This window comes from Leptonychotes weddellii, chromosome 12 (genome assembly GCF_054177405.1).
Source record: "Leptonychotes weddellii isolate Sample4059 chromosome 12, ASM5417740v2, whole genome shotgun sequence".
NCBI lineage: Eukaryota > Metazoa > Chordata > Mammalia > Carnivora > Phocidae > Leptonychotes > Leptonychotes weddellii.
This window is the reverse complement of record NC_138380.1, coordinates 10,985,176-11,010,009: the sequence shown is the minus strand read 5'-3', so window position 1 is coordinate 11,010,009 and position 24,834 is coordinate 10,985,176. Positions and strand designations below refer to the sequence as shown.

General features: G+C 41.4%; 1 protein-coding gene across 1 annotated transcript in view; it reads left to right on the top strand.

Annotated features, from left to right (window-relative positions):
• MGAM (maltase-glucoamylase) overlaps positions 1-24,834 on the top strand; it is a 77,795-nt gene that overhangs the window by 23,752 nt on the left and 29,209 nt on the right. Inside the window, exons 10-30 of the mRNA XM_081799969.1 lie at positions 524-666; positions 2,232-2,363; positions 2,522-2,638; positions 2,859-2,972; positions 4,066-4,150; positions 5,520-5,637; positions 6,933-7,104; positions 8,773-8,889; positions 9,445-9,599; positions 10,655-10,739; positions 11,483-11,539; positions 12,065-12,189; positions 15,040-15,128; positions 15,781-15,830; positions 16,405-16,572; positions 19,640-19,792; positions 20,156-20,356; positions 22,106-22,260; positions 23,215-23,383; positions 23,643-23,739; positions 24,452-24,564. Coding sequence (XP_081656095.1) covers positions 524-666; positions 2,232-2,363; positions 2,522-2,638; positions 2,859-2,972; positions 4,066-4,150; positions 5,520-5,637; positions 6,933-7,104; positions 8,773-8,889; positions 9,445-9,599; positions 10,655-10,739; positions 11,483-11,539; positions 12,065-12,189; positions 15,040-15,128; positions 15,781-15,830; positions 16,405-16,572; positions 19,640-19,792; positions 20,156-20,356; positions 22,106-22,260; positions 23,215-23,383; positions 23,643-23,739; positions 24,452-24,564 — 2,615 coding nt within the window. The remainder of the gene's footprint in view (positions 1-523; positions 667-2,231; positions 2,364-2,521; positions 2,639-2,858; positions 2,973-4,065; positions 4,151-5,519; positions 5,638-6,932; positions 7,105-8,772; positions 8,890-9,444; positions 9,600-10,654; positions 10,740-11,482; positions 11,540-12,064; positions 12,190-15,039; positions 15,129-15,780; positions 15,831-16,404; positions 16,573-19,639; positions 19,793-20,155; positions 20,357-22,105; positions 22,261-23,214; positions 23,384-23,642; positions 23,740-24,451; positions 24,565-24,834) is intronic.

Sequence of the window (24,834 nt, the reverse complement as noted above, 5' to 3'; positions counted from 1 at the left end):
ACTGTTGAATCATAGACCTGTACCTCTGAAACAAATAATACATTATATGTTAAAAAAAAAAAAAAGAAAAAGATAGCAGGAAGGGAAGAATGAAGGGGGGGAAATCGGAGGGGGAGACGAACCATGAGAGACTGTGGACTCTGAGAAACAAACTGAGGGTTCTAGAGGGGAGGGAGGTCGGGGGATGGGTCAGCCTGGTGGTGGGTAATAAAGGGCACGTATTGAATGGAGCACTGGGTGTTATACGCAAACAATGAATCATGGAACACTACATCAAACACTAATGATGTAATGTATGGTGATTAACATAACATAATAATAAAAAACTGGGCTATTGTAAGCAGCTATTATAAATCTGCTACAACAAATTGATCCCACCCTCAATGATTTATAAAGGGGCTAGGAAAATAGACTAACATTCCAACATTCATGACATGGTGTGTTGGAAATTGGAGTTGTCTTGTGTCCGCAAACCAATGCTTACAAAGCTTTGTTAAAAATCGAGTATTTGCTAACTTCCATTTTGCATACCTTTTTCAGCTCATTGGACGGCCAACCCTTCCCTCATACTGGGCACTTGGATTTCATCTCAGTCGTTATGATTATGGAACACTAGATAGCATGAAGGAAGTCGTGGAGAGAAACCGTGCGGCAGGGCTCCCTTATGTAAGTAAGGCTTTAAACCTCCTCCTGAAATAAAGGAATTTCCTTGGGGAATAGGAACAACTGCTTATAATTTCTCCCCCTGAGTTATTTTTTTAATATATACAATAAAAAGATTTTTATATATTCAGAATGCTAGACTTTTTTGCTGTGCTGGCCATTCCTTTAAGGAACTAGTTCTTTTTAATAAGAAATGATACTTAGAGACCACCATTTTGGGGTTCAGAGATGATCTGTTTGTCTTTGTTTTTCTTATAACATTTTCTTAGTAAAATTTTCTTATGCTTACTGTATTGACTACATTTATATAATGTGTTTTTTCTTGAGTTCTCAAAACATTTCTTTCCCTAGTTTAAGTGAGCAAAAATATAATAACAGAATATTTTAATATTTTGAATGGCTAAATTTGAATGTGTCTGTTCAATCATGGAGAGTGAGGTTTTTCAAGAGGTGCAAAGGAAAAAGCCCAGTAGTCTCTGGAATAATCCTCTTCTCTTCCCTACCCCTTTCCCTTAGAGGCAGACACATAGGTCCTAGGGCAAGAGTCAATTTCATTTTGGGCACCACTATTTTCATATAGGTAGAATTAGGAAAAAATAAGTGCCAAAGAAAACTTGAGTTAGAAGAGAAGCAACAACTCTGAGGAACAAACTGAGGGTTCTAGGGCACCTGGGTGGCTCAGTTGGTTAAGCGACTGCCTTCGGCTCAGGTCATGATCCTGGAGTCCTGGGATCGAGTCCCACATCGGGCTCCCTGCTCAGCAGGGGGTCTGCTTCTCCCTCTGCCCTCTTCCCTCTCGTGCTCTCTGTCTCTCATTCTCTCTCTCAAATAAATAAATAAAATCTTTAAAAAAAAAAAACAAAAAAAAAGAAAAAAAAACAGGGTTCTAGGGAGGAGGTGTGGGGGGGGATGGGTTAGCCTGGTGATGGGTATTAAAGAGGGCACGTACTGAATGGAGCACTGGGTGTTATATGCAAACAATGAATCATGGAACACTACATCAAAAACTAATGATGTACTATATGGCAATTAACATAACATAATAAAAAAAAACCCAAATTAACGACATAATGTATGGTGATTAACATAACATAATAAAATAAAAAAGTGAAAAATTAAAAAAAAAAGAGAAGAGAAGCAACAAAACAAAATGTGGGGCAGTAAAATGAGGGAGACGTGGGACAGTCTCTTCTCCCTTTCAGTTTGTGGATGGGGTAGGATCTAGGTACAGATATGTTTTTGATAGCCTTAGTGATTTGTTTTGATTGTCGTGGTTTGTTTGTTAGATTGGTTTTGAGTGCCAGAGGGGGCCAGGTGACAAGGCCGGGTGATGTAGTTAACCTGATTCCAGGGGTGGGGGTCAGGCCTTAGGGACACAATTGGTCCTCTGTTTTTGAAATTACTATTGGCAAAGGAGCACTTAGATGCCAGAGACTGATCAAGAACTCCATTTCAAGCCCGGCACGGAGCCAGTGTGTATGGTGGATAATAATAGTGATGATTTGACTGAGTCTTTTGAACAGGGAAATTCTGGAGCCCTAAATTGTAGAGTTTGTGTATGCTTTCAGGATGTTCAGCATGCCGATATTGATTATATGGATGAGAGGAAGGACTTCACTTATGATCCAGTCAATTTTAAAGGTTTCCCTGAGTTTGTTAAGGAGTTACACAATAACAGTCAGAAATTGGTCATCATTGTGGTACGTGCCATCCTCCTCCCCCACCCCCCCGATCATCGGGTGCTTGCTCTTCCTTGTCTTTATAGCCACCTCCCTCTCCTTCACCCCCCAATTCCCAGTCTCCTTTCTGTGCCTCGAGCTTGAAGCTGGGTGCTTCACTGTATTTTTCCTCTTCTTAGGATCCAGCCATCTCCAACAACTCTTCGCCCAGCAATCCCTACGGCCCGTATGACAGGGGTTCGGGCATGAAGATATGGGTGAATGCTTCAGATGGGGTGACTCCACTCATTGGGGAGGTAACTGAATGGGGGACCTGGGGGCTGGTGGCGGGGCTGTGGCAGAGTGTGTGTGTGTGTGTGTGTGTGTTTGCGTGTGTGTAGTGGTCTTGACACTTTGAGATGCCTTATACATGCTGGGGATACACTTGCCCCTGTCCCCTCATCCCGAGACCACCAGCCATCTAGCTCTATATTCATTTAATTGACTCTGATCAATGTTTTTCTTTTTCTCCTGCAGGTCTGGCCTGGAAAAACTGTGTTTCCTGATTATACCAACCCTGATTGTGCTGTTTGGTGGGCAAAGGAATTTGAGCTTTTCCACAACCAAGTAGAGTTTGATGGAATCTGGATTGTGAGTTCTTAATACTCTGAATATTTGGTGACTAATATTCAGACTGTGTATATATCATTGAGTCAAGGAACATGGTGGAAAGAGGAGGAGAAGAAAGCACATAGGGCAGTAATTCTGATATTCCCTATCTTACTAGTTAAATAATCTTATTGAAACACGTAGCTTAGAATCTAAATCAGATCATTAGGTCTGGAAATAAAATAAGAAAAAAAATTTTTTTTTCTGAATCCAGCTCTTCTTTTAAAAATGAATAAGCTGAACAAAGTAAAAATCGGTCATATATGCTTTACATTGCCACAAAGTACACGGTTTTTCAATCACCAGTTCAGGGTTCTTTCCTTTGGACATGGTGGACAAATTGATCAGAACCAAAGTCCCCAGGTGCATGACAAAACTATGGGGGTGGTAAGGACAAATGTCACATATGATATCAAATGAAAACAAATGCAAAGCAGCAGATGTTCAGCAAAATTTAGGGAGCTCTAGAGTTGAACTTTTTTCTATTTTTAAGAGAAATGTAGAAAATCCAAACAATACAGAGAGCTAAAAAGATGAAAGCAAAATCCTCTAAAATGTTATCAGCCAAAGACATCTACCCCATCAACATTTTGGTACATATCTTCCTAGAACCCTCACCTGCCCAGCTGTTGGCATGGGCTCATGCCCTCACTCTCTCTATGTGTTTATTTGTATGTATGTATGTATGTACGTGTGTATGTATGTATCTAGATAGATATATATGTGCATTCATAGCTATATTTGGATATATAGAGGATGTATAAGTTGATATATATGGAATCATATAAATTGAGATCTTTTTTCACCTAATGTTTTTGAAAATTTTTTATTTCCCATGGTTATAGACATACAGCATTTTGAAGGGATTTTAAGAACCTTCTCTGTGGAACCTTCAATGGGTAGAGAAGACAGGAACATCTATTTCCCTCCATGTGCATAATAACCTCTTTAAAGAAGAAATATCTGGAATCATTTCTCTGATTCCTTAAAAAAACAAAAAAGGAGACAAACATCAGTACAACATAAGGGGGCATATTTCTTTTCCTTCATAGTAGTTTTGCCCTTTGTCTTATAGGATATGAATGAAATCTCCAACTTCGTTGATGGTTCCGTTTCAGGATGTTCCACGAGCAATCTAAATTATCCCCCATTCACTCCTAGTAAGTCTTGGTGGTGGATAATTAAAGTAGCAATGCATATTTGGTATTTTACATTCATAAGGATAGATATGAACTACCGGGCAAGGGAGTTTGTGTATAAATGTACGTAGGGAGAGGAAAATGTGGGTAATATATACAGAAGATTAGGAAAGAAAATCAAAGCACTCCAAGCTTTCCTAAATGAGGCATAAATTCAAACGGGGTCACTCGTCTTTCTACAGACATTTAGCTATTTCCAGGAGAAGTTCCAGAGAACATTCAGTGCAGAGGCCAGAGGCTAGTGGTTAGTTTGTATTACTCCCTAGCGTGTATCCCCCGAGGTCAGGGCTTACCAGAGAGAGACCATATAACTGGGCTTGGTCTTCGGATGACGGTGAAGTCTAGTGATATCAAGAATGTGAAGAACAGACAGGAAACGTAGGATGAAAAGAAGCCAGAACCCAGAACCCATGGCCTTGAAGGTTAAAGTCAGAGTCTGTGAATATGATGCTAGTGAGCTCCAATTGAACTTTGAACAACACCATCTCTCAGGGTATGGCCCTGGACTCACAGCATTTATTGTAGTTTGAAGAAAGCTAGAGGCTCACAGATACATTTTATCTTGATTAAGGAAAGAACAAGGTGCTAACATTATAGCATCTAATGAAGACTTCCATTCTGGTGAGAAAATAGTAAATTGGGGCAGATGGGCCAGTGATTTGCATGGGGGGGGCGAAAGTTAATACTTTATTCTTTTGGTGATGGAAGCTATTTATGTTTTAATGTAAGGGAACCAGGATAGTCGAATGGTTTTGGAAATATTAATCTGGTGTTAGTGTGCAGTATGAATTCGGAGATCAATAGATCATAAGTAAATAAGCCATTAAGAAACTATCGCAGTAGCTAAGATGCAAAGGTAATTTGGATTGGAGTCAGAATGGTACGATGGGAGCAGAAAAGAATAGTAGCATAAGACAGATTGGGGAAGCAGGCTTTTTACTCTCTGGTCAGTGGAAAAAAGGGGCAAACAATTAATTTACACTTTCATCCACTATTTCTATTCTCGGACCACATGATTTGGCTAAGTTTGCAGAATTCAGATTAAACGTCAAGTCTAACTGGATCCTCTGGTTTCCAAGTGCCTACCTTAAGCCACATGAGCACCTGGGGTGAAAGAGTGTGTATGGAGCAACACAGTTTATTTATATATCAGAGAAACTACTCCCAACATAAAACCCTCTGATAGTGAGGAAGCTGTGTGATCATTTCCAGGATGGCCACAAGAAACCCTGCCTAGAGTGCTACCATTTCCGGTTCCGCCATAGGCTAGGACAGGAGCAGGGAATGTGCATCTGAGGCTCTCATTGACCGATTCCCTCCTTTGCCCCAGGAATCCTGGATGGGTACCTGTTCTCCAAGAGTCTCTGCATGGACGCAGTCCAGCACTGGGGCAGGCAGTATGACGTCCACAATCTCTATGGCTACTCCATGACAATGGCCACGGCAGAGTAAGACCACTGTTGCTGTGGACTTCATACATGACCAGATTATTGATCTTTGTTAGATGCCAGGTGCCAGTGTGTTATTTTTAAGAACTCTGCAAGATAAATAGGTTTCTTATTACTGAATGAATGAAGAAACTACCCGGCACATAGGGAAGAAGGAATCCGGTAAATATTTGTGGAATGTATAAAATGAAAGAATGGATGAATACATGAATAAATGGAAGGCTAGAAGAAATAAAGAGAAGTAACTTGACCAAGGGCAAACAGCTAATACGTTGTAAAAACAAATTTTAAACCATTTTTGCATGAGTCCGAAACCCATGTATTTTCCTCTCTGCCACACTGTATGGAGTATGGAGGGTAAAGTAACTTATAGACTTCATGTGCCTCAGGGTTTTGGATACTGGCTCAGCATCCTTCTACTGTGCTGTGTCTACCCTTGTGTATAGACTCAAATTCTACAGTGAGGAAAACGTACTGAGAATTTACTGTACTTACGGTAGCAGTGATGGCAGGAAGCCAGACCAAAACCACATTCATTCATTAGCAAAGTCATGGTGTGAGTTTAGCCTTCTTAAAAGTTGTTTTAAAAATTACAGAGCAAAAGTTTTAAAATAGACGTATAGACTTATAATTTTAAAAATATAGATGGGGCGCCTGGGTGGCACAGTCGGTTAAGCATCTGACTCTTGGTTTCAACTCAGGTCATGACCTCAGGGTCGTGAGATTGAGCCCTGCATTGGGCTCTGCACTCAGTGCAGAGTCTGCTTGGGATTCTCTCTCCCTCTACCCCTCCCACTAGTTCTCTCTCTCTCTCTCAAAATAAATGAATAAATCTTTTAAAAAATATAGATGATATATATTTATAGTTACTTATAAAAGTACACACATGTATCTATAAATTTAAAATGACTACTCAAAGAGATTTTAAGCTCCAAAAGGCTGTTCATAAATTCACTTTTTGTGTATGTTTAAAATCATGCAATGTGAAAGATCAATGTATATACATCTATGTAAAATTAAATTTCACCTTCATTCCATAAAAATTGTATACCTCTAGTTACTAGCCTTTTCAAGGCTGCTTTTAAAAATTTTGGAAATTATGGATTTCATGATGTACATAAAACACCTTAAAACAAAACAAAATAAAATGGAAACATATTTAATGATGCAATCTGCTTCCACAGCAGCTCTAACCCTCCTAGGAGGGAGTTAAAAGACAATGATCCTTGGCATTGTCACTGTATCTGGGGGGCTGAGATCACACATTGACTCCTTAAGTTTCTCTCCCTTTCTAGAGCTGTCAAGACTGTGTCCCCTAATAAGAGAAGCTTCATTATAACCCGTTCTACCTTTGCGGGATCTGGCAAGTTTGCAGCCCACTGGTTAGGAGACAACGCAGCCACCTGGAATGATCTTCGGTGGTCTATCCCTGGTGTGCTGGAATTCAACCTTTTTGGTATCCCAATGGTGAGTCCACATCCCTACCTCAATCCCCAGAAAGCCTCATTCTAGAAAATTCTCAGAGCATGAAGCTCACCTCTCCTACCCTTTCTGGCCCAGGGATTTAATGTCTTGAGAACAGTGCCTTCATCTACATCAGTATAGCTCTGATACAACATTCTTTTCTGTGCTGACTTATCAAGATAGAAAGTGGAACCTGGAAGTGCTATCATTGGACTATTTTTTTTCTATTAAAGTATAACATACACACAAAAAAGTACACATATACTTAAGTATATAGTTGATGAATTTTACGAGCTGAACACATCTAAGTATCCAGCACCCACATGAGAAAACATAACATTGCCAGGTTCCTAGAGGTGGGTTTGACATCTTTTAGTTAAATTCAGCGTATATATTTATGGAGCTGTTACTATGTGCGAGGTACTAAGCTAGGTATGCATGATGAGGGTAGAGAAAAGCATAAATATAGTACAAAAACACCTTCTCTGTCCCCTTATATATGAAATATATAAACAAATAATTATGACAAGTGGGGATATACAAATTAAATGTTGAGGGAAATCCTGAGAAAGAGACTTTTTAATTCTGACAAGATTACAAGGAACACAGGGAGTCAGGGCAAGGAGCCAGGAGAAACTTCACGGAATAGGTTGCACTTGAGTTTACCCTTGGAAAGTGGACTTATTTTATCAGACCAATGGAGAAGTCATTTTAAGATTGAGAAATAAACAGGAAAAGCAGTAAGGGGGAGAATTTGATATGTTTATAAGGATTGGTTTGTAGGACTTGAGTGGAAAGTGATGCTGGACAGGTGGGTTGGAACCAGGTTTTGAGGAGCTGCTAGCTAAGCTGTGAGGAGACCCTGGAGGTGTTTGAATACATGACTGATGGAATCAGATTTAGGCTTTGGAAAGTTAATTCTGATTGGTCAGTGGTGGTCAAAATAATATTGGAAGTAATTTTAGTTCTACCCATCAAAAAGCTGTTGTATGTCGGGGCACCTGGGTGGCACAGTTGGTTGGGTGTTTGACTCCTAGTTTCAGCTCAGGTCATGGTCTTTGGGTAGTGGGATGGAACCCCACATCAGTCTCCATGCTCAGCAGGGAGTCTGCTTGGGATCCTCTCTCCCTCTCCCTCTGCCCGCCCCCCCCCCCCACCTCTCTCTCTGTCTCACTCAAATAAATCAATAAATCTTTAAAAAACAAAAGCTATTGTATGTCAAGTGTTTTACTTCCATTATGTCATTTACTAAAACCCTGTGTAGCTAATTAATGCCCACTTTAACAAAATGAGGAAACTGAGGCACAGAAGGATAAAATAACTTACTCATAGTCATCTGACAGTAAAGAGTGGACATGAGAGGTGCCTAGATGGCTCAGTTGGTTAAGCATCTGACTCTTGATTTCGGCTCAGGTCATCATCTCGGGCTTGTGAGATGGAGCCCCATGTCAGGTTGTGTGCTGGGCATGGAGCCTGCTTAAGATTCTCTCTCCCTCTCCCTCTGCCCCTCCCAAAAAAAAAAAGAGTGAACATGTGATGTGACCCAATTCTGATCACACTCTATAAGCCTTCTCAGTAAAACTTGGTGAAGTGCAATTGGGAAGTCCCTGATGGAAAGCAAAGGGGGCGGGATGGAATTGAGGTATACGTTCTGTCTGTGTGTCCTTCCAGGTGGGTGCTGACATATGTGGCTTTGCACTGGATGCCCCTGAGGAGCTCTGTAGGCGGTGGATGCAGCTGGGGGCATTTTATCCATTCTCCAGGAATCACAATGGCCAAGGCTACAAGGTAAGTCTCCCAGGAGACATGATCAAAACAAATTTGGCGTACATTAGAGCGGGATCCGTCTGCATCCTCGCCAAGACATCTAGCGAGCCAGCCTCCTACCTGGCGCTTCACTTAGGCTAATTTGCAATTAACCGGGTCCTCTGACGTGCCATTAAAATGCTCTGCTGTCACAGAGTCTGCTCTTGGTACTGCTGCGGTCAAGGAGATGGAGAGTCTGTGAAGGTTTTCATCAAACGTCTGTACACTCTGTCTACATTGCTCGTTTTGTAATGAGAATCAGATGAGGAAGTACTTCAAAATGATGGAAACGGCAGTCTCCTGAGAGAGCAGTCCTTAGCGTGAATGAGGCTGTATGAGTTGCCAGGTGGTGAATGACATTTACTTGGTGAAGCGATCTCCCTCTGCCCCCTGTATTGCTCAGAGGCTGAGTTTATACCCTAGGCCTCAGGTCTTTGAGGAAGGAAACTCTCGGTTCTGATGAATGGGGTCTGGATTTCTCCAGATGCTTCTGTCATTCATAGCCGGATCACAGTGGCAACCTCTTATTCCTCCCAGGCCCAGGATCCTGCCTCCTTTGGAGCTGACTCTCTGCTGTTGAACTCCTCCAGGCACTACCTTACCATCCGCTACACCCTATTACCCTACCTCTACACCCTCTTCTACCGCGCCCACAGCCGGGGGGACACAGTGGCCAGGCCCCTTCTGCATGAGTAAGTTCACCACATCCAGAGGGTTTTGTTAACGTGACTGGCGACATGGACTGTTTCATCAAATATCACAGTGAACACTGAGACACTTCAAGTGGTTATTCAGATATCTATATGTTTTTTTAACTGGGATACTCAGTTGGTATTTGCAAGGCCACTGCTGCCTCCATACTGTTCTAGAGGTATATTTAAGTGGTATAGCCTGTTCTCTTTTGGGGATAGAAGAAGACTAAAATCATGGGACTTTGGGGTCTTTGTTCTGCCACCAGCTAACTTTCTGTCTTAGACAAATCATTTAAGTTCTTTCATCCATTGTTTCTTGATTCTTAGTTTAAAGGATTTGATAGCTTGATCAGGATGGTGTCTTCTGTAATGCACTATGTTCAAGCCCTAGGATGAACCTGTTATTTACAGACGAATAAGAATATTACAGAGGATTTCTAGAGTCCCAGAATTTTTACTGCCAGCCAATGAGCATCTCCAACTTAACCCTGAAAAAGGCCACTTTTGAGGTTTTCCATGTCAAAATGCAGTGAACCCCCTTAGGTGTCTGACATTCTAGGCTCTCAGGCACGTATCTGCTATTATCGTTATTATTATTATTATTACTATTATTATACATTCATTATTTTGAGTCCATTTTTACCATCTCCTGGAATTCCCTGTTAAAAGGCAGATACCCTAAAAGAGAAAAGAGTAGAATTTTAAATTATCTGCTATTTGTCATGATCGCATCCAGCTCCTTCTTGATAGTCAGCTGAAGTTTTAAGATGTATTCCTTGTTTTATTTATTTTATTTAAAGGGGCATATGGTGAACAGACTTACAATCTGGACCCTGCCTAGCGTATATCCTGGAATAGGCACTTGTGTCCAACCAGGGAAAGAAAAGGAGAGTGCATGGGTTGGGGAAAGTGGACCCATCTGCTGGGCTTGAGTAGGTGTCCCAGAATAATTTGGGGGGTTACCACAGGCAGGTGGTCTGCATGTTTTGGGCAGTTGAGGGGAGAGTTGTCAGGAAGCATTGACCCAGATTGCAGTGAACGTCTCTGATCTCCAGGTTCTATGGGGACAGCAGTACGTGGGATGTGCACCGACAGTTTTTATGGGGCCCCGGCCTCCTCATCACTCCGGTTCTGGATGAGGTAAGTGTCCCACCGAGGCACGCGGATGGTCTCTGCTTCTGTTCCTGCTACCCTCCAAACTCTTCTCTTCCTGGAACCATTTATCTTCTCTTTATTCCAAGCCCGAGTCCAGCCTCCATGGCTGAGATGGCCTTGAAGACAGTGTGCTGAGGTTTGGGGAAGTTGGAGATGGGTGACTTAGGAGTCTTTTTTTCTTGACCAAGTTCCCAATCAGTGTAGAAGCAACTATTGGTGGTTCTGGGTTTGGGAATGGTCCTGTTCATCATCAGAGTCTCCTAGCAGATCCTTCTTGCTCCTTGAGATAGAGGCAGAATGGAGCAAGGGGCCGGCAGTGTGTCTAAGGTTGGATGGAATCAGGGTCTGATTGCTGTCTCTGCCTCTTAGTACTGTGTGGCCTGGGGTGAGTTCCTCAGCTGGAAAGGTGAGATCATGAGAGTACCTGCCACCGGGGGCAGTTGGGAGGATTACAGGAGTTCATGTAAAGCTGGAATTTTTACCACAACATGTATTTCAAGATTATTATTAATCCTAATGTGCTTCCACTGGCATTTCCCTTTGGGTTGCCAAGTTATTGCTTCTATTATTCCTATTAGAAGAAAGTCACAATTTGATGACAGAGAAAAGAAAGGCCACTTATGCTCTCTCAGTATATGGTTAAGAAGCTCCTTTGGGAATGCTAAGAAATCCATTTTATCCCCTTCAGAGGCTGGGCCATGAAGAACGATATTTTGTTTTAATTTCAGGGTGCAGAGAAAGTGATGGCGTATATGCCCGATGCCATCTGGTACGATTACGAGACTGTAAGTAGCTTTGACTTTTCTTAAACTCCTCAAGACCACAGCTGCATAGACAAGATGCCTCCCTGGAGAGAGGAACATCTATCCACATCCCAAGGAGTGTTTCTGTGGTGTTTTCTGTCATTTCATAGCACAGTTGATAAAGTATGCCTAAGTCACTTCATGTCAGTCATGAAGAGATCTGAAAAAAACACTTTTATATACTTTATTCAACATAGGATAAGGGCAAATATTGGAGGGTCCAATGGAGAGACCAAATATTGGTCAGGAGTCAGCTAACTTGTTTAAAACTATCAGTTCATCTAATATATGTCAGATAGCCTTGGCATGGTGTAAACGCTCCCCCAAACTCCCAAGTAATGGCAGAACCTGTTCTTAATTTGTTTCCTTCCTCTCATTTGATTGCCTGACTAGACACTAAGTCATCTGGGTGGAAAAAGGATAGCTGTAGATAACTCAGCCCATGGGTAAGAGGGGGGCGCGAATGTGTCATCCTGCCAAGGTGTTTGACGTGTGTGCCTGCATCAGGGGGCCCGAGTGAGATGGAGGAAGCAAAGGGTGGAGATGGAACTTCCTGGAGACAAAATTGGACTTCACCTTCGCGGAGGCCACATCTTCCCCACACAACAGCCAGCCACCACCACAGTGGCCAGGTAGAGTATGGCGGGAGTTTCCTTCAAGGGGGAGGCTACTGACAAAGCTAGTCATTTCCATTCCCATCTGTTGCCCATGCAGAAGATGCTGAAGCTTTCCGTGGTGTGTGGGGAGGAAGGGGACTGGGGTGTGCGTGTCCATCAAACTCTGTCCCTTGTATTTCTCTCAGCCTCTTCTGAGGAAGTTGTGATTTACAAGATGGATTTTTAAATAACTTAATCCCTGTCCTTCCTTAAATCTCCTGCATTTCTCCTCAAAACACACTGGCTGCTGGGGTCCTCATCCTTCCTCGTTTTCCCAGGGCTGTTTCAATTTTAGCACCGACAGTTTCGTGTCTTGGGAAACGTCTTAGTTCCAGGTAAACGGGGTCTGTTGATCACCCTACCTGCTTGGCCAGATCATCCACCCATTGTGCTATGCTCTTGACTCATTCATTCTCATTTCTAGGGAGAGGGAGTCCACTTTCCATTACCCTATAATCTCAATTTCCCATTCCTTTCCTCCCAGTGAGCCATTTATTTCTTGTGATGCAGAACAGCGTACAAAAATTACTTGTTCACTTCAAATCTCCCTCATATCACTGATTTCTCCTTTATGACTCTTTGATTCTGAAATTCTAGACTCCATCTGTACTAAAGACATATATATTTATATATGTCGCTAAAAGTCTTATTTGTTTTTAATAGACTGGGAGTTCTTTGGAGGTTAGAAATCTTTCTTTTCTTTTGAACTTTCCTTACTACCTTAATTTTTCATATTACAGACTTTTTATGATAACGAGGCAGAATACTTCTTCATCTAACACCAAATGGTTTCTTTGTATCTAATGGTTCAACTTCAGGCTGTTCTGCATACTGATACCAAAATTATCTTTCCAAAATGAAGATTTTTTTTTTCTTGTTGCTCCCCTGCGCCAAGTCCAAATTCTTTCATGCGTATGGTTTCCAGGCCAATCACAGTCTGGTTGCAAGTTAAAAACTGTGCCTCCTGAGACACCTGAATGCACACCTAAAGACCAGCCATGCCCCAAAGCTTGCTGTTCCCAGACATACCCATCTATTCGACTGCATTTGGGCTTCTGTACTTATTAGCCTCTCCAACATGCTTTGCCTGGTACATTCTTAATGACTTTCCAAATTAAAAATTTCATCTGCAAGAAAGATTCCTCAGTTCTTCCAGCAGAGGGAGTAATGCCACTCCAAACTTTCTTTTAATACTTTTTAGTATACTGTTAAAATATTATTTTGTGCCTTAGCTGATTTTTTTTTCTTTCCTTCTTAATATTTTTAAGTATTTCAATCATAGTTACTTTATACCTTGTATCTGAAAATTCTATTATCTAAAATCCTTTGGAGAATCCAAATTATCGTTCATTGTTTTTGCCAACTTTCTCTCATGCTGGCTTATTACCTTGCGTATTTAAATAGTAATGTTTTTGTTTTTCAAATGTAGTGATCTTAAGGATCCAAACACGGGTCTTATTCCTCCAGAGAGGATTTGCCTTTTTCTTCAGTTGCAAATCAGGACTGCTGTCAACTTGAGGTCATCTTAAGCAACATTTAAGGATCATGTGTTGGGTGGGTCTTTCAGGGTGCCTGGTGTCCCCCAGAATATTTAGTCAGCCACACTGCTGGAAGTGCCATTCTGGACTCCTATAAGTCTTTCAACTTTTGTGTCACCCTACTTTCTGCCTTGATTATGCAGTGAATATGTTTAATCCTTCTTATAATATTTAAGGTCATCGATAGAGTTGTGATCTATTCATCTTTGTATCTCTTAGACTTGTTAACAAACAAGAGCTACTTAATACATGTGTATTAAGTGAAAGCAGGTGATTTGATTGATAATGGAACCTGCCTTGCATAGGGCACAGTGGAAGGCTGAGCAGAAAGTGTGAGGTCAGTGACAGACCAATGGGAGCAGGAAACCAGGAGGGAGTCCGGGGAGCAGTGACACCAGGTGGGATTCCATGTGAAATGGCTCTTTCTCTCTTTCTCTGTGCCCATCTACTTTACCACCTTTTTGAGTTGTGTTTTGTGTTTCATATTTTAAGTTATAAAGCAGAAAACTATAGTGTTTTATTTTCCTCTCCAAATGAACTAATAATAAATAATCAAATTAGAAAAGTTGCCATTAAATAGATGGACTTTATTGTATTTTATTGCTTTCTGAGTCAAAATGGAGTCACTTTCTTTGGCAGGAAAAAAAATATATACCCCCAACCATGGTTAAGGCTTCCCCTGAACAAACTCTAAAATTAGGCTGAACCAATTATTGTCTAGAATGTCTTTCTCTTCTAATTGTCTGTATTCTGAATAATAGTTGCTTCAGCAACTTTTATAGTAGCAATTACAATGATTCTGGTACTTAAATTCTTGTTTCCTATGTAGATGTTTATTGCTAATGTTTGCAGTATTTCTGTCTCCTGTGACGTTACTGATTCTAGAGAAAGATGAGCCTGTTGATTTTGCTTTTGTGCCTGGAGAAAAGTCGAGCCATCTGCTGCTAGTAACCTTTCCCATTTGAAATCTGATGGCAGGGGCGCCTGGGTGGTGTAGTTGGTTAAGCGTCCAACTCTTGGTTTAGGCTCAGGTCATGACCTCAGGTTTGTGGGGTTGAGCCCCGTGTTGGGGGCCAGTGTTCAGCAAGGAGTCTGCTTGGCATTCTCCCAATCTCTCTCCCTCTGCCCCTCCCGCTTGTGTGCTCTTTCTCTCTTAAACTGGTTTTGGTTGGTGCAAAAAAAAAAAAAAAAAAAAGGAGAGAAATCTGATGGCAACATTCCTAGCTCATTTGGCAAAGTTCTTTGAGTCTTAAGTGTTTGTTTCCTTCCTAAACCTTGTTTCCCACAGCCGCCGGAACCCTCTTGGTCTTATCATTGCCCTAGATGATAACAAAGAAGCAAAAGGCGAACTTTTCTGGGATGATGGGGAAACTAAAGGTGAGCACTGTTATGACAGCCTGCATCTGTGAGTTACTTCCACTGGTCATTCAGCCAGGGGAGAAATCTCACCAGGCACAGCAGGGCTAATCACTCAAGAGAATTTTTGTTTGGGTTGCACTGTTCACAGCTTGTGGTAGATGGACCACAGATGGAAGGAAAACATGTTTCTACCTCTTAGAATGCTCCCATCAGACAAGCAATATAGACAGGCTCTCATTTTGTTGTCAACAGGCATCTGAAAGAGATGTTTTCAAGACTGTTCCTGCCATTCACTGTAGATCTCTTCGCCTAAAATACAAAAGTCGATGATAGGAAACACATAGCATGGCAGCAAGGCAGAGTGAGAGTGTGTTCTCGTGTGCCTACATCCAGCCATGCTTCTTCGCACATTTTCCTGGCTCCAATATACTAACAACTCTTGTGGTTCAAGCTTAGGAGATAGATTCACTTGAGGCATGTGCCTTGAAAGCACTTGGAAGGGAATCTTTTCAAGGGTAAGGTAGGAAGGAAAAGGGAAAAGAGTGGACTGGCCTTGGAGACTCTGTCTACAATCTTGTCATTCTCAAGATGGAACTTTCATTATAGCCAAGGAGTGATCTGTTCTGTGGTGGGCAGGCCAGAGGCTGACTCACCTTTCTCACACTTTCAGATACTGTGGTCAATCAAGTTTATCTCTTTTGTGAGTTTTCTGCCACCCAGGTAAGTAGCACATTTTTATGAATCTTAGGTGTGGGCTTTTCTCTGACAATTAGCTCATGTGTGTTTGTATATGTGTGTAATTACATTTATAGCTTCATATGCCTTTATGACTGTAGATGAGCACATTTCCTTTTTTTGAAGATAAAAGAACTTTATTTTTTATTATTATTTGTTTTTATTTAAAGTTCCAGTTAATTAACATGCAGTGTTATATTAGTTTCAGGTGTACAGTATAGTTATTCAGCACTTCCATAGATCACCAGTGCTTACTTGGGCACATTTCAGTTTATAACTTAACTCCCAATAATTGAATCATCCATGTTAGTAAAAAGAGGCAATGATATAGTTAAATCAAAGTAGCCAGTCTTTTAAAATGCAGTTTAAAAAAATTGCTCTGTGTGTGTTTCTCTCTTTTTCACTCAGGAGAGTATTAAAAAAGTTGGTACTTCTTGAGCACATGTTAGTAGAGACAGCTAAGAGGCATTCAAAGCAGTTTTGGGTATCTGGTCTAGGATAGAATATTTGAGTGACTTGACAATCAATCAGCAGACCTTTGTGTTTAATTGTTTTGCAGAACTACTTGGATGTGAAGATTTTGCAGTCAACTTACAAAGACCCCAATAATTTAGTATTTAAAGAGATTAAAATTCTTGGGACCCAGGAACCTACCAATGTTATTGTGAAACACAATGGTCTCCCAAGTCAAATTTCTCCTAATGTCACTTATGATTCTAACTTACAGGTAAAAATTAATTTTGTTGAGATAGTTTACCAAGAATTCAGAGCTTACGTGTTCCTTCTTGCCAAAGTCGCATGGGTTCCTGAAGGACCAGGGCACACTCTGAGGTCTGGGGTGGGGAATTAAGAGGGTTAGGAGAGAAAAAAAAGCAAGGGGTAAGCCAGAGCTAGAATGGATCAGGGAGCTACTGAGAAACTAGAATAAGATAAAATGGTCTTTTCATCTATTTCTATTTCTCTCATCTATTCATTCCCTCATTTGCCCATCAATCAAAAGAGCAAAAGAGCATTTGTCTAGATAAAGCATGCAAGATTGAGATATCAGAATAAGTGGACCTGAGGATTGAGACTGGGACAGAAGAGCAAAGTGTGGAGTGTGGGGAACAGGATTAGAGGGAAAGTGAGTCTGAAATCTGCTGACTGAAGCTAGAAAGGCAAAGTGGGAGATGGGATACTTATTAATTAAAATTTTGAAGTGCATTTTTTTTTTTTACTCTGTTCAGATACATAGACTTTCTCTCCAACACATACATTTTAGAGAAATATTTCAAGTCAAAAAATCTGTTCAGCTTAGCTAATGGCCACTTATTTGGTTAGATAATGATAAAAAATCATTTTTAATCAGTTGTAATGAGACCTGATGCTCCTGAGCAGGTTGTAATCTATTCCCCTGGTATCTTAGCATTTGAGGAATCCTTTCCCCCATCCTCCTCACTCCAGGCCCCCCAGATCGCCCCCCAGATGATCTGGGACTGGGGGCTGCTGGGTCAGCATGTTTGTGAGAGATCTTCCAAATTTGGAGAAAATAAGTAAATCTGGCATTCTCCTATAATGCTGTATTGATTGCATTGGCCATTTTGCCTTATAACATAAGTTGAGGATACCTACATTATAAAGTTAGAAATAAAATACAGTTGACCCTTGAACAGCATGGGGGACACTGACCCCCCTATGCCATCAAAAATCCATAAATAACTTTTGACTCCCCAAATCTTAACTATTAATAGCCTACCACTGACCAGAAGCCTTACGGGTAAACTGTCGATTAACACGTATTTTATATATCATAAGAATTTTATACTGTATTCTTACAATAAAACAAGCTAGAGAAAAGAAAATGTTATTAAGAGAATCTTAGGAAGAGAAAACATTTGCAGTTCTGTACTGTATTTATTGAAAAAAAGATGCATGTAAATGGACCCATGCAGTTCAAACCCATGTTGTTCAAAGGACAACTGCATTATATGGTTAGTTATGCGTACAGCAAAGGGAAAGCCATTTGAAAGGTGCATATATGAAAACAAACTCAATTAATATTTGTTAAATTAATTAATATAAGAGCAAAGGAAATGTCAATGCTTGAATTTGGGTGGTGGGGAGACAAAATTTATACACAGGAAACTACCAGGAAGGGGACAGGCAGTCCAAAGCAACACAGAGGAAGTGTTAACTGACATTATATCTAATTTAATGTCCAAAGCCTAATGGCCTGGCTGAGCAAAGCCATTGGAGAAGTCAGGGTTCAAGCTGGGCTTTCAGTGAGGGTATATCAGATAGAGATTCATTCAGCTACAAGTGATAGGAAACTGAGCAAAATGGGACTTTGAACAAATTGGGATTTTTTTCTTCATGCAATAACAAGTTTAGAAAGTGTCAGTTGCTAGCATTGGTTCAGTGGCTCAAGGTTGTCAGGGTTGACTGGAAGTGACAGCTTAATACCAGTTGCTATGGCCCTATTACTGAAGAATAAAAGAGGAGGCAGGAAGGAAAAGGTGCAGAGAAGGGGCAGCCCCTTAAATCAAGAAGGAGACTCTGGGCCAGCAACTCCCAGTGGACTTGCACTTGCCTATTAATGGCCACAGCTATGTTACATGGATTAAAAATTTAGTTCTTAATCATGAACTTTAATATTCTAAGCTGAAATAGTGAATCAGAAGGGAACTTTTATATAAGGCAGGCAACTAGCAGGGCATTCCACAGAAGGGCACCATTTTCCTAGAAAGAGCATTTGTCTAGCTAAAGCATGCAAGATTGAGATATCAGAATAAGCCAATCTAAGGATTGAGACTAGCCTGACATTCGTCTGTGAGTATTCTATAACTAGAATAGGGAGGGGATCAGTTTGGACAAATAATTTGTGGTCAGGTTTTGGAGGGTCTTAAATGCCAAAGTGAGAAGATTGGATTCTCAAAGTGTGTCCTATGAATCCTTGAATCAAGGCTGTGCCATTATGAAAGCATTGCTCTGGGGCATGAGATTTGTAGAATAGGGAAGTTTAAGGTGAATTTAGACTGAGAAGAGCCTGGAAAAGGGGTGATTATCCCTAGAGTGTGATTTTGTAAATCTGGGCAAATGAGGACCTGCACTATGGAAATTGCTAATTAAAGAAGAGATAAAAATACATAGAAAATATTAAATATTTGAATTAGTGGGACTCAAAGAAGCAAGGTTTTGGGTTTTGAGGCTTTGGTCTTGGAGAAATGAAGAGGTTGGGATGTTAGAAATGGAAGGAAATGTAATGATTTTGCCAACTCCCCACTTTTGCTATTGATGAAACTGAGACCCAAAGAATTGAAATGATTTGGCTAAGTTTCCCCAGCAGAATGAAGATGAGAACCCAAGCCACATGATTCTTACTCCTCTGTTCTTGCCACCACTCCAGACCAAGGCAGGACAATGGGCTAGGGAATGGAAGGCAAGAACATAAGCTTGATTTCAGATGGCCCCGTGAGCTCATGTGTGTTATGCTACAAGGGGAAACACAGAAGACCTTCTTGTACAAATAAGGAAGAGGAAGGGGAGTCAGGGAAAGAAAGAAAGTGGGTGATCACAGAAGATTTTATTTGGCCTAATTCTCTTCAAACGTGGCGTACAAGATTCTGATAGAGTTGGCACATTTGCGCTCTTCCCCTCTCTCCACGTAGCTCTCTTCCTAGAAGCTCCAGTGGGGTGTCACTTTGGATTGTTGAGAGTCTACTCTGGTTTCTATTTCCTTTCCTAAAAGAGGTTTCAGATCTTGCAAGGCCTTTGTCCTGGGGATAAATTTCCTTGTCACTTGCCCATCCCTACAGGTTGCTCTTATCACGGGAATTGATCTTATCCTGGGAGAAGCATACACGGTGGAGTGGGACCTGAAGATAAGGGATGCAGAAAAAATAGACTGTTTCCCCGATGAGAGCGGTGCTTCTGCAGAAAACTGTACTGCCCGTGGCTGTGCCTGGGAGGTAACCGTGCTGACGACGCTAGCGTGCCTCGAAACCCTCTCCACTCAACCACCAGTTTCATGAGCATAGCTCGAGTACCTGTGTCACTACCTAAAACCCATAGAAAGGCAGGACTTCCAAAGGAACCTGAGTTTGTATCTGGATATAAACAATAGATAGGGACAGGAGTGGGACTTTTTTTTTTTTTTTTTTACAAATACTTTGCAAGGAGACCAGAAATTTAAACTTATGTCACTACCAATGAATGTATAAGGAAGCGAGTGATGGCCTGGATTTATCTCCCTGTAAATGGCCTTTTCTAGCCCCTTTATATTTGATCATTCTAGGACCGCATGCTGAGCTGACCTTAGCTTTCCTTTCCAGGTACCCACTTCTCCTGGAGTCCCGTTTTGTTATTTCGTCAATGATCTGTACTCTGTCGACAATGTTCAGTGCGACTCACAGGGAGCCACTGCGACCATCTCCTTAAAGTCTTCTGTCTATGCCTCTGCTCTGCCCTCAGTACCTGTGACCTCCCTCCGTCTGCGTGTGACCTACCATAAGAATGACATGCTGCAGTTTAAGGTATGTGTTTGTTTGCAGTACACATATGTATCAAGTGCCCACTGGGCACTTGGCAGTTCCATTACTTTTTGCTAGTCGAGGTCACAGAACCTTAAAATAAGTGCGCTCCTCTGAGCTAACCATGCCGCAGTATACTAGATCATTATCCTGGGGGCATTGAGAGACCATTGATCGACTGGTGCTGTCCCTTCTGATGTGCATTTTGAAAAGATCACTGTGTCTACCCTAAAGAAAATGGTTGGGAAGACAAGAGTGAAAAAGGAGAGGCCAGCTAGGAGGCTACCAGTTAGGTTGTCCATGTGGGCAACCAAGTGTAGACCAGGTATAAGAAAGGAGGAGGATGGTGGGAGAATTGAGAAGGTAGGATCATAGGATCTGGTGATGACTGCAAGTAGGCGATGAGAGAGAGGGAGGCATCAAGGATGATTGCCATGTTTCTGTCGTATGTCTCTATATGGATGGTGGTGACGTTACCTGGAATGGAAACATTGGAAGGTTTGGGCTTGGGCAAAATAAGATGATGGGTTCAGTTTAGGATGCTGAACTTAGGATAGCTGAGAAATAGCCACGAGAGTGTAGTGATCTCTTTCTTTCCTATGTTTTAATTACATCTAAGGATTAGTGACAGGCTGTTCTTATGTATATTTCTCTACTAACTTGTAAGTTTCTCAAAGACAGGAATTTCTCCATTCATATTTGTGTTTCTGAAATCTGACACAGAGCCTGGTAGACAGCACTCAGATGTTTCTTGAGAGAGTAAATGAAAGACATTGGGCATTGCCCAAAAGGTTCATCACGAACTGCTATCAACCTAGACTGAGCCCTTTTACATCTTCTAATGCAGGGAAGATGCTCTTTGATATTCCTATCCTCACCATGGCACTGGCCTGTGGTAGGCACCTAGTGAGTTTGAACTAAATGAACTTGCTTGCATTTCCGGCTTCAAGATATCCCCCTAGCATTTGCCTCTTTCTGACCTGGCTTTAATACTCTGGGCCTTTGCATTTATTTCTCTACCAGGACTCACTTCATCTCCTTGCTGTGCTTGCTTAACAGCTGCAAAGGTTTTAACACACAGCCTGTATTTTGCCCATGACATCTCGGTCTTCCAGTAAACTGTGTTGGGCATTTTCTTCTCTATAATCTCACAACACTCCCACGTAGTTGTATATGAGGTTATCATCACCCAGGTATTGTGGGTACCTCTTTTACCTCCCGTTAGCGTGTGAATTTCTTAAAAACAGAGATCGTGTCTTATCTGATTTAGTGTCTCTAGTGTCTATAGTACAGTATCAGGCAGGAGTAGAGAACGAACTCAGTGAATCAATTTAGATGCCATTTGTAGCAAGGACATCTATGATTATTTTAATCAAATAGAGTTCATGTTTTTTGACTTTTTTTCAATTCAGAGAAGCTTTCACATATTCACATACACCCACAGATAAAGTAATAAATAATATATTCATATGTACCAAACTGATACCATACTGATTTTCCAAGATATCACCAATGTCAAAGTGGATGTGTTAACTGTAATAGGGGCCTTAAAAATGAGATATGACAGACTCAGATCAAAATGTCAAGTCTAACATTGTTCTTTGATATGGTAACTAAATCCCTGGTATCATGAGCTTAATGAAGACAAAGAAAGACAGCATTCAACCTCCATGTCAAAGATACCAAGTTGCTGCTAAGGATATAGGTTTCTCGAATACTGTATTTTCCTAATTTACTTCCCACTCACCCTAGATTTATGATCCTAACAATAATCGGTATGAAGTCCCGATCCCTCTCAACATACCCACAGTTCCATCCAGCACCTCTGAGAGTCAACTCTACGATGTCCTCATTAAGAAGAATCCGTTTGGGATTGAAATTCGCCGGAAGAGTACAGGCACTGTGATGTAGGTGGCTAGTCTGATTTGGAACTGATGGTTCCCTGCACTGCCAGGTCCGTTGTCCTTGGAGATATCCGGGCTCAAAGCATCACACTATACATTTCCAGATTTATGAATACGTTATTCCCTTGGGGCCTGTTCTTACGAGAAATCTTTAGTCCCTTGGCAATAACTACTGAGGCACTTATGTGTACTGATGTTTATGGGGTGGTTAGTATTTATTATCTCTATATTAGGGGGTTCTAGAAGATGAGGTCTCTCTTCTCATGGCAAAAATTAATGATCAATAACAAAGATAACTTAAGTTAAAATATAAATAAGGAAGTTTAAGTAGTGACAACTGATCTGTAGGAAAAAGAACAGGGTAATCAAGAGTTATGGGGAGTTTACTGCTTTTGATACTGTGGTCAGAATAGGTGTCTCAGAGAAGGTGACATTTGAAATAGGACTTGGATGAGAAGGATCCACCCACGTGGAGATCTGGGGGAAGGGGAAGAACATTCCAGACAGATGGAATAAGAAGTGCACAGGCCATGAAACAGGAGCAACACCTGCCATATGGCGGTGGGGGGGGATGCCCATTGTGGTTGGAGCACATTGTAGTTGGATTGCTCTGGATGTTAAGTGGCAAAGGGACTGTATAGAGGAGCAAGAGTGGAACCCTGGGCTGGTGTGGAGTGGTAGCACCCGAGATGTGAAAAATGATTAGATCTGGTGACCGGGAAAAAGAACTGAAGGGAAGCAGTGAGAGAGGAAACCAAAAGAATGAAGGCTCACTCCTGGGCTGGTAGCAGGTGCACTAAGATTATTTTAATCAAATAGACTTTGTGTTTGTCTGGAGGATTAACAGGGCTCTGGGTGGGAGAGGGAATCAAGAGTCCTGCTGTCCTTGAAAAGTCAGCTGCTTGAAGCCAACAGGATAGCCCATTTCTTTTCCAAATACACCCTTTTGTGTTGCAGTTGGGACTCTCAGCTCCTTGGCTTTACCTTCAACGACATGTTCATCCGCATCTCCACTCGCCTTCCCTCCCAGTACATCTATGGCTTTGGGGAAACAGAGCACACAGCCTTTCGGAGAGACTTGAACTGGCACACATGGGGGATGTTTTCCAGAGACCAGCCCCCAGGGGTAAGGACAGAGCATCTGGGATCTGTGTCTACTTCTCTTTATGCACTATGTACACTCCATTCTTTGTCTTCCCAGACTCACCTTAGATGGTCACATTTCCGCATTTAGATGAGTGTGCCAATGCTCAGTCTCCTTTGTTTTTTGTGTATTTAGTTTATTGCACAGAGAAGACGGGACATACCTTGTCAATCATTTTTTGTGGAGTTTCTTTAAAGATGTCTTTTAACCTCTTACCACTTTTCTCCTACAATTCTCCCAGTATAAGAAGAATTCCTACGGAGTCCACCCCTACTACATGGCACTGGAGGAGGATGGAAGTGCCCATGGGGTGCTCCTGCTAAACAGCAATGCCATGGGTAAGATGATGCCAGCAACTCCCCTTATTTTTGTGAACTATATTTGGCAACATGTAAGAAGGGATGTAAGAAGGGATAGAAAGACCAGGTGAGTCCCAAATATCCTGGAGGTCAGCCAATGGGAGCCATCTTTTTAATTTGAATTAGTGGTGAAGCTATGGGTAAGAGTGCTCATTCTGGGGGTATGAAGGTGTGAAGAAAATTTATACGGTGTATTGGAAAGGGGATGGAAAATCAGGAGGTGGTGGTGGGGAGCATGCATATAAAAACTGGTCGAATCAGAGTCAGATCTATCCCTGACTTAAGAGTTTTATATGAATGTCAGTTTCCTGGTTTTGACAACGTACAATGGTTATATAAGATGTTGTCATTGAGGGAAGCAGGTTGAAATGTACAATGGAACTCTAGTACCATTTTTGCCACTTCTTCTAAGTCTTAAACTAGTCTAAAATGAAAGTTATAGTAATAATTTTAAAAGAACAGAATGACAGAACATATTGTAAAAAACAATAAACCCAATGGCAAAAAAGTCCAGGGGTAGCACCCTGTAGACTTTCACTTAACTTCTTCAATTCTTTGTAGGTATAGTAAAAATACTTTCTCTTAATACTCCCTAATAAAGAGGTATAGGAAGAAGGAAAAGGTAAGAATTTCAGGGGTAATTCCTCACCTTAAAGGTTCCCGCTTGATTGGTATTTTTCTATATTTTCAGATGTGACATTCCAGCCCCTGCCTGCCTTGACATATCGCACCATAGGAGGAATTCTGGACTTTTATGTGTTCTTGGGGCCAACTCCAGAGCTTGTCACTCAGCAGTATACTGAGGTAGGGGGGAATTAGACTGATTATCAAGTATTCATACAGTAGGTTCTGAGTACCCAAGTCCACATTTATTAGCATACCTCTCAGATGAGACCTGGAATTGTTGGTCCTTCTGGAAGATAGGCTATAAAATGAGGAGCAAGAAATATATCCCAATAACCATTAAATTTGCAGCCTCTCAAAGCATTGCAGAATAGCAGAAGTAGTAGTGCCAGTGGTGGTGGTGGCAGTGGCAATGATAGTGATGGAGGGTGGTGCTGGTGATGTATTGCA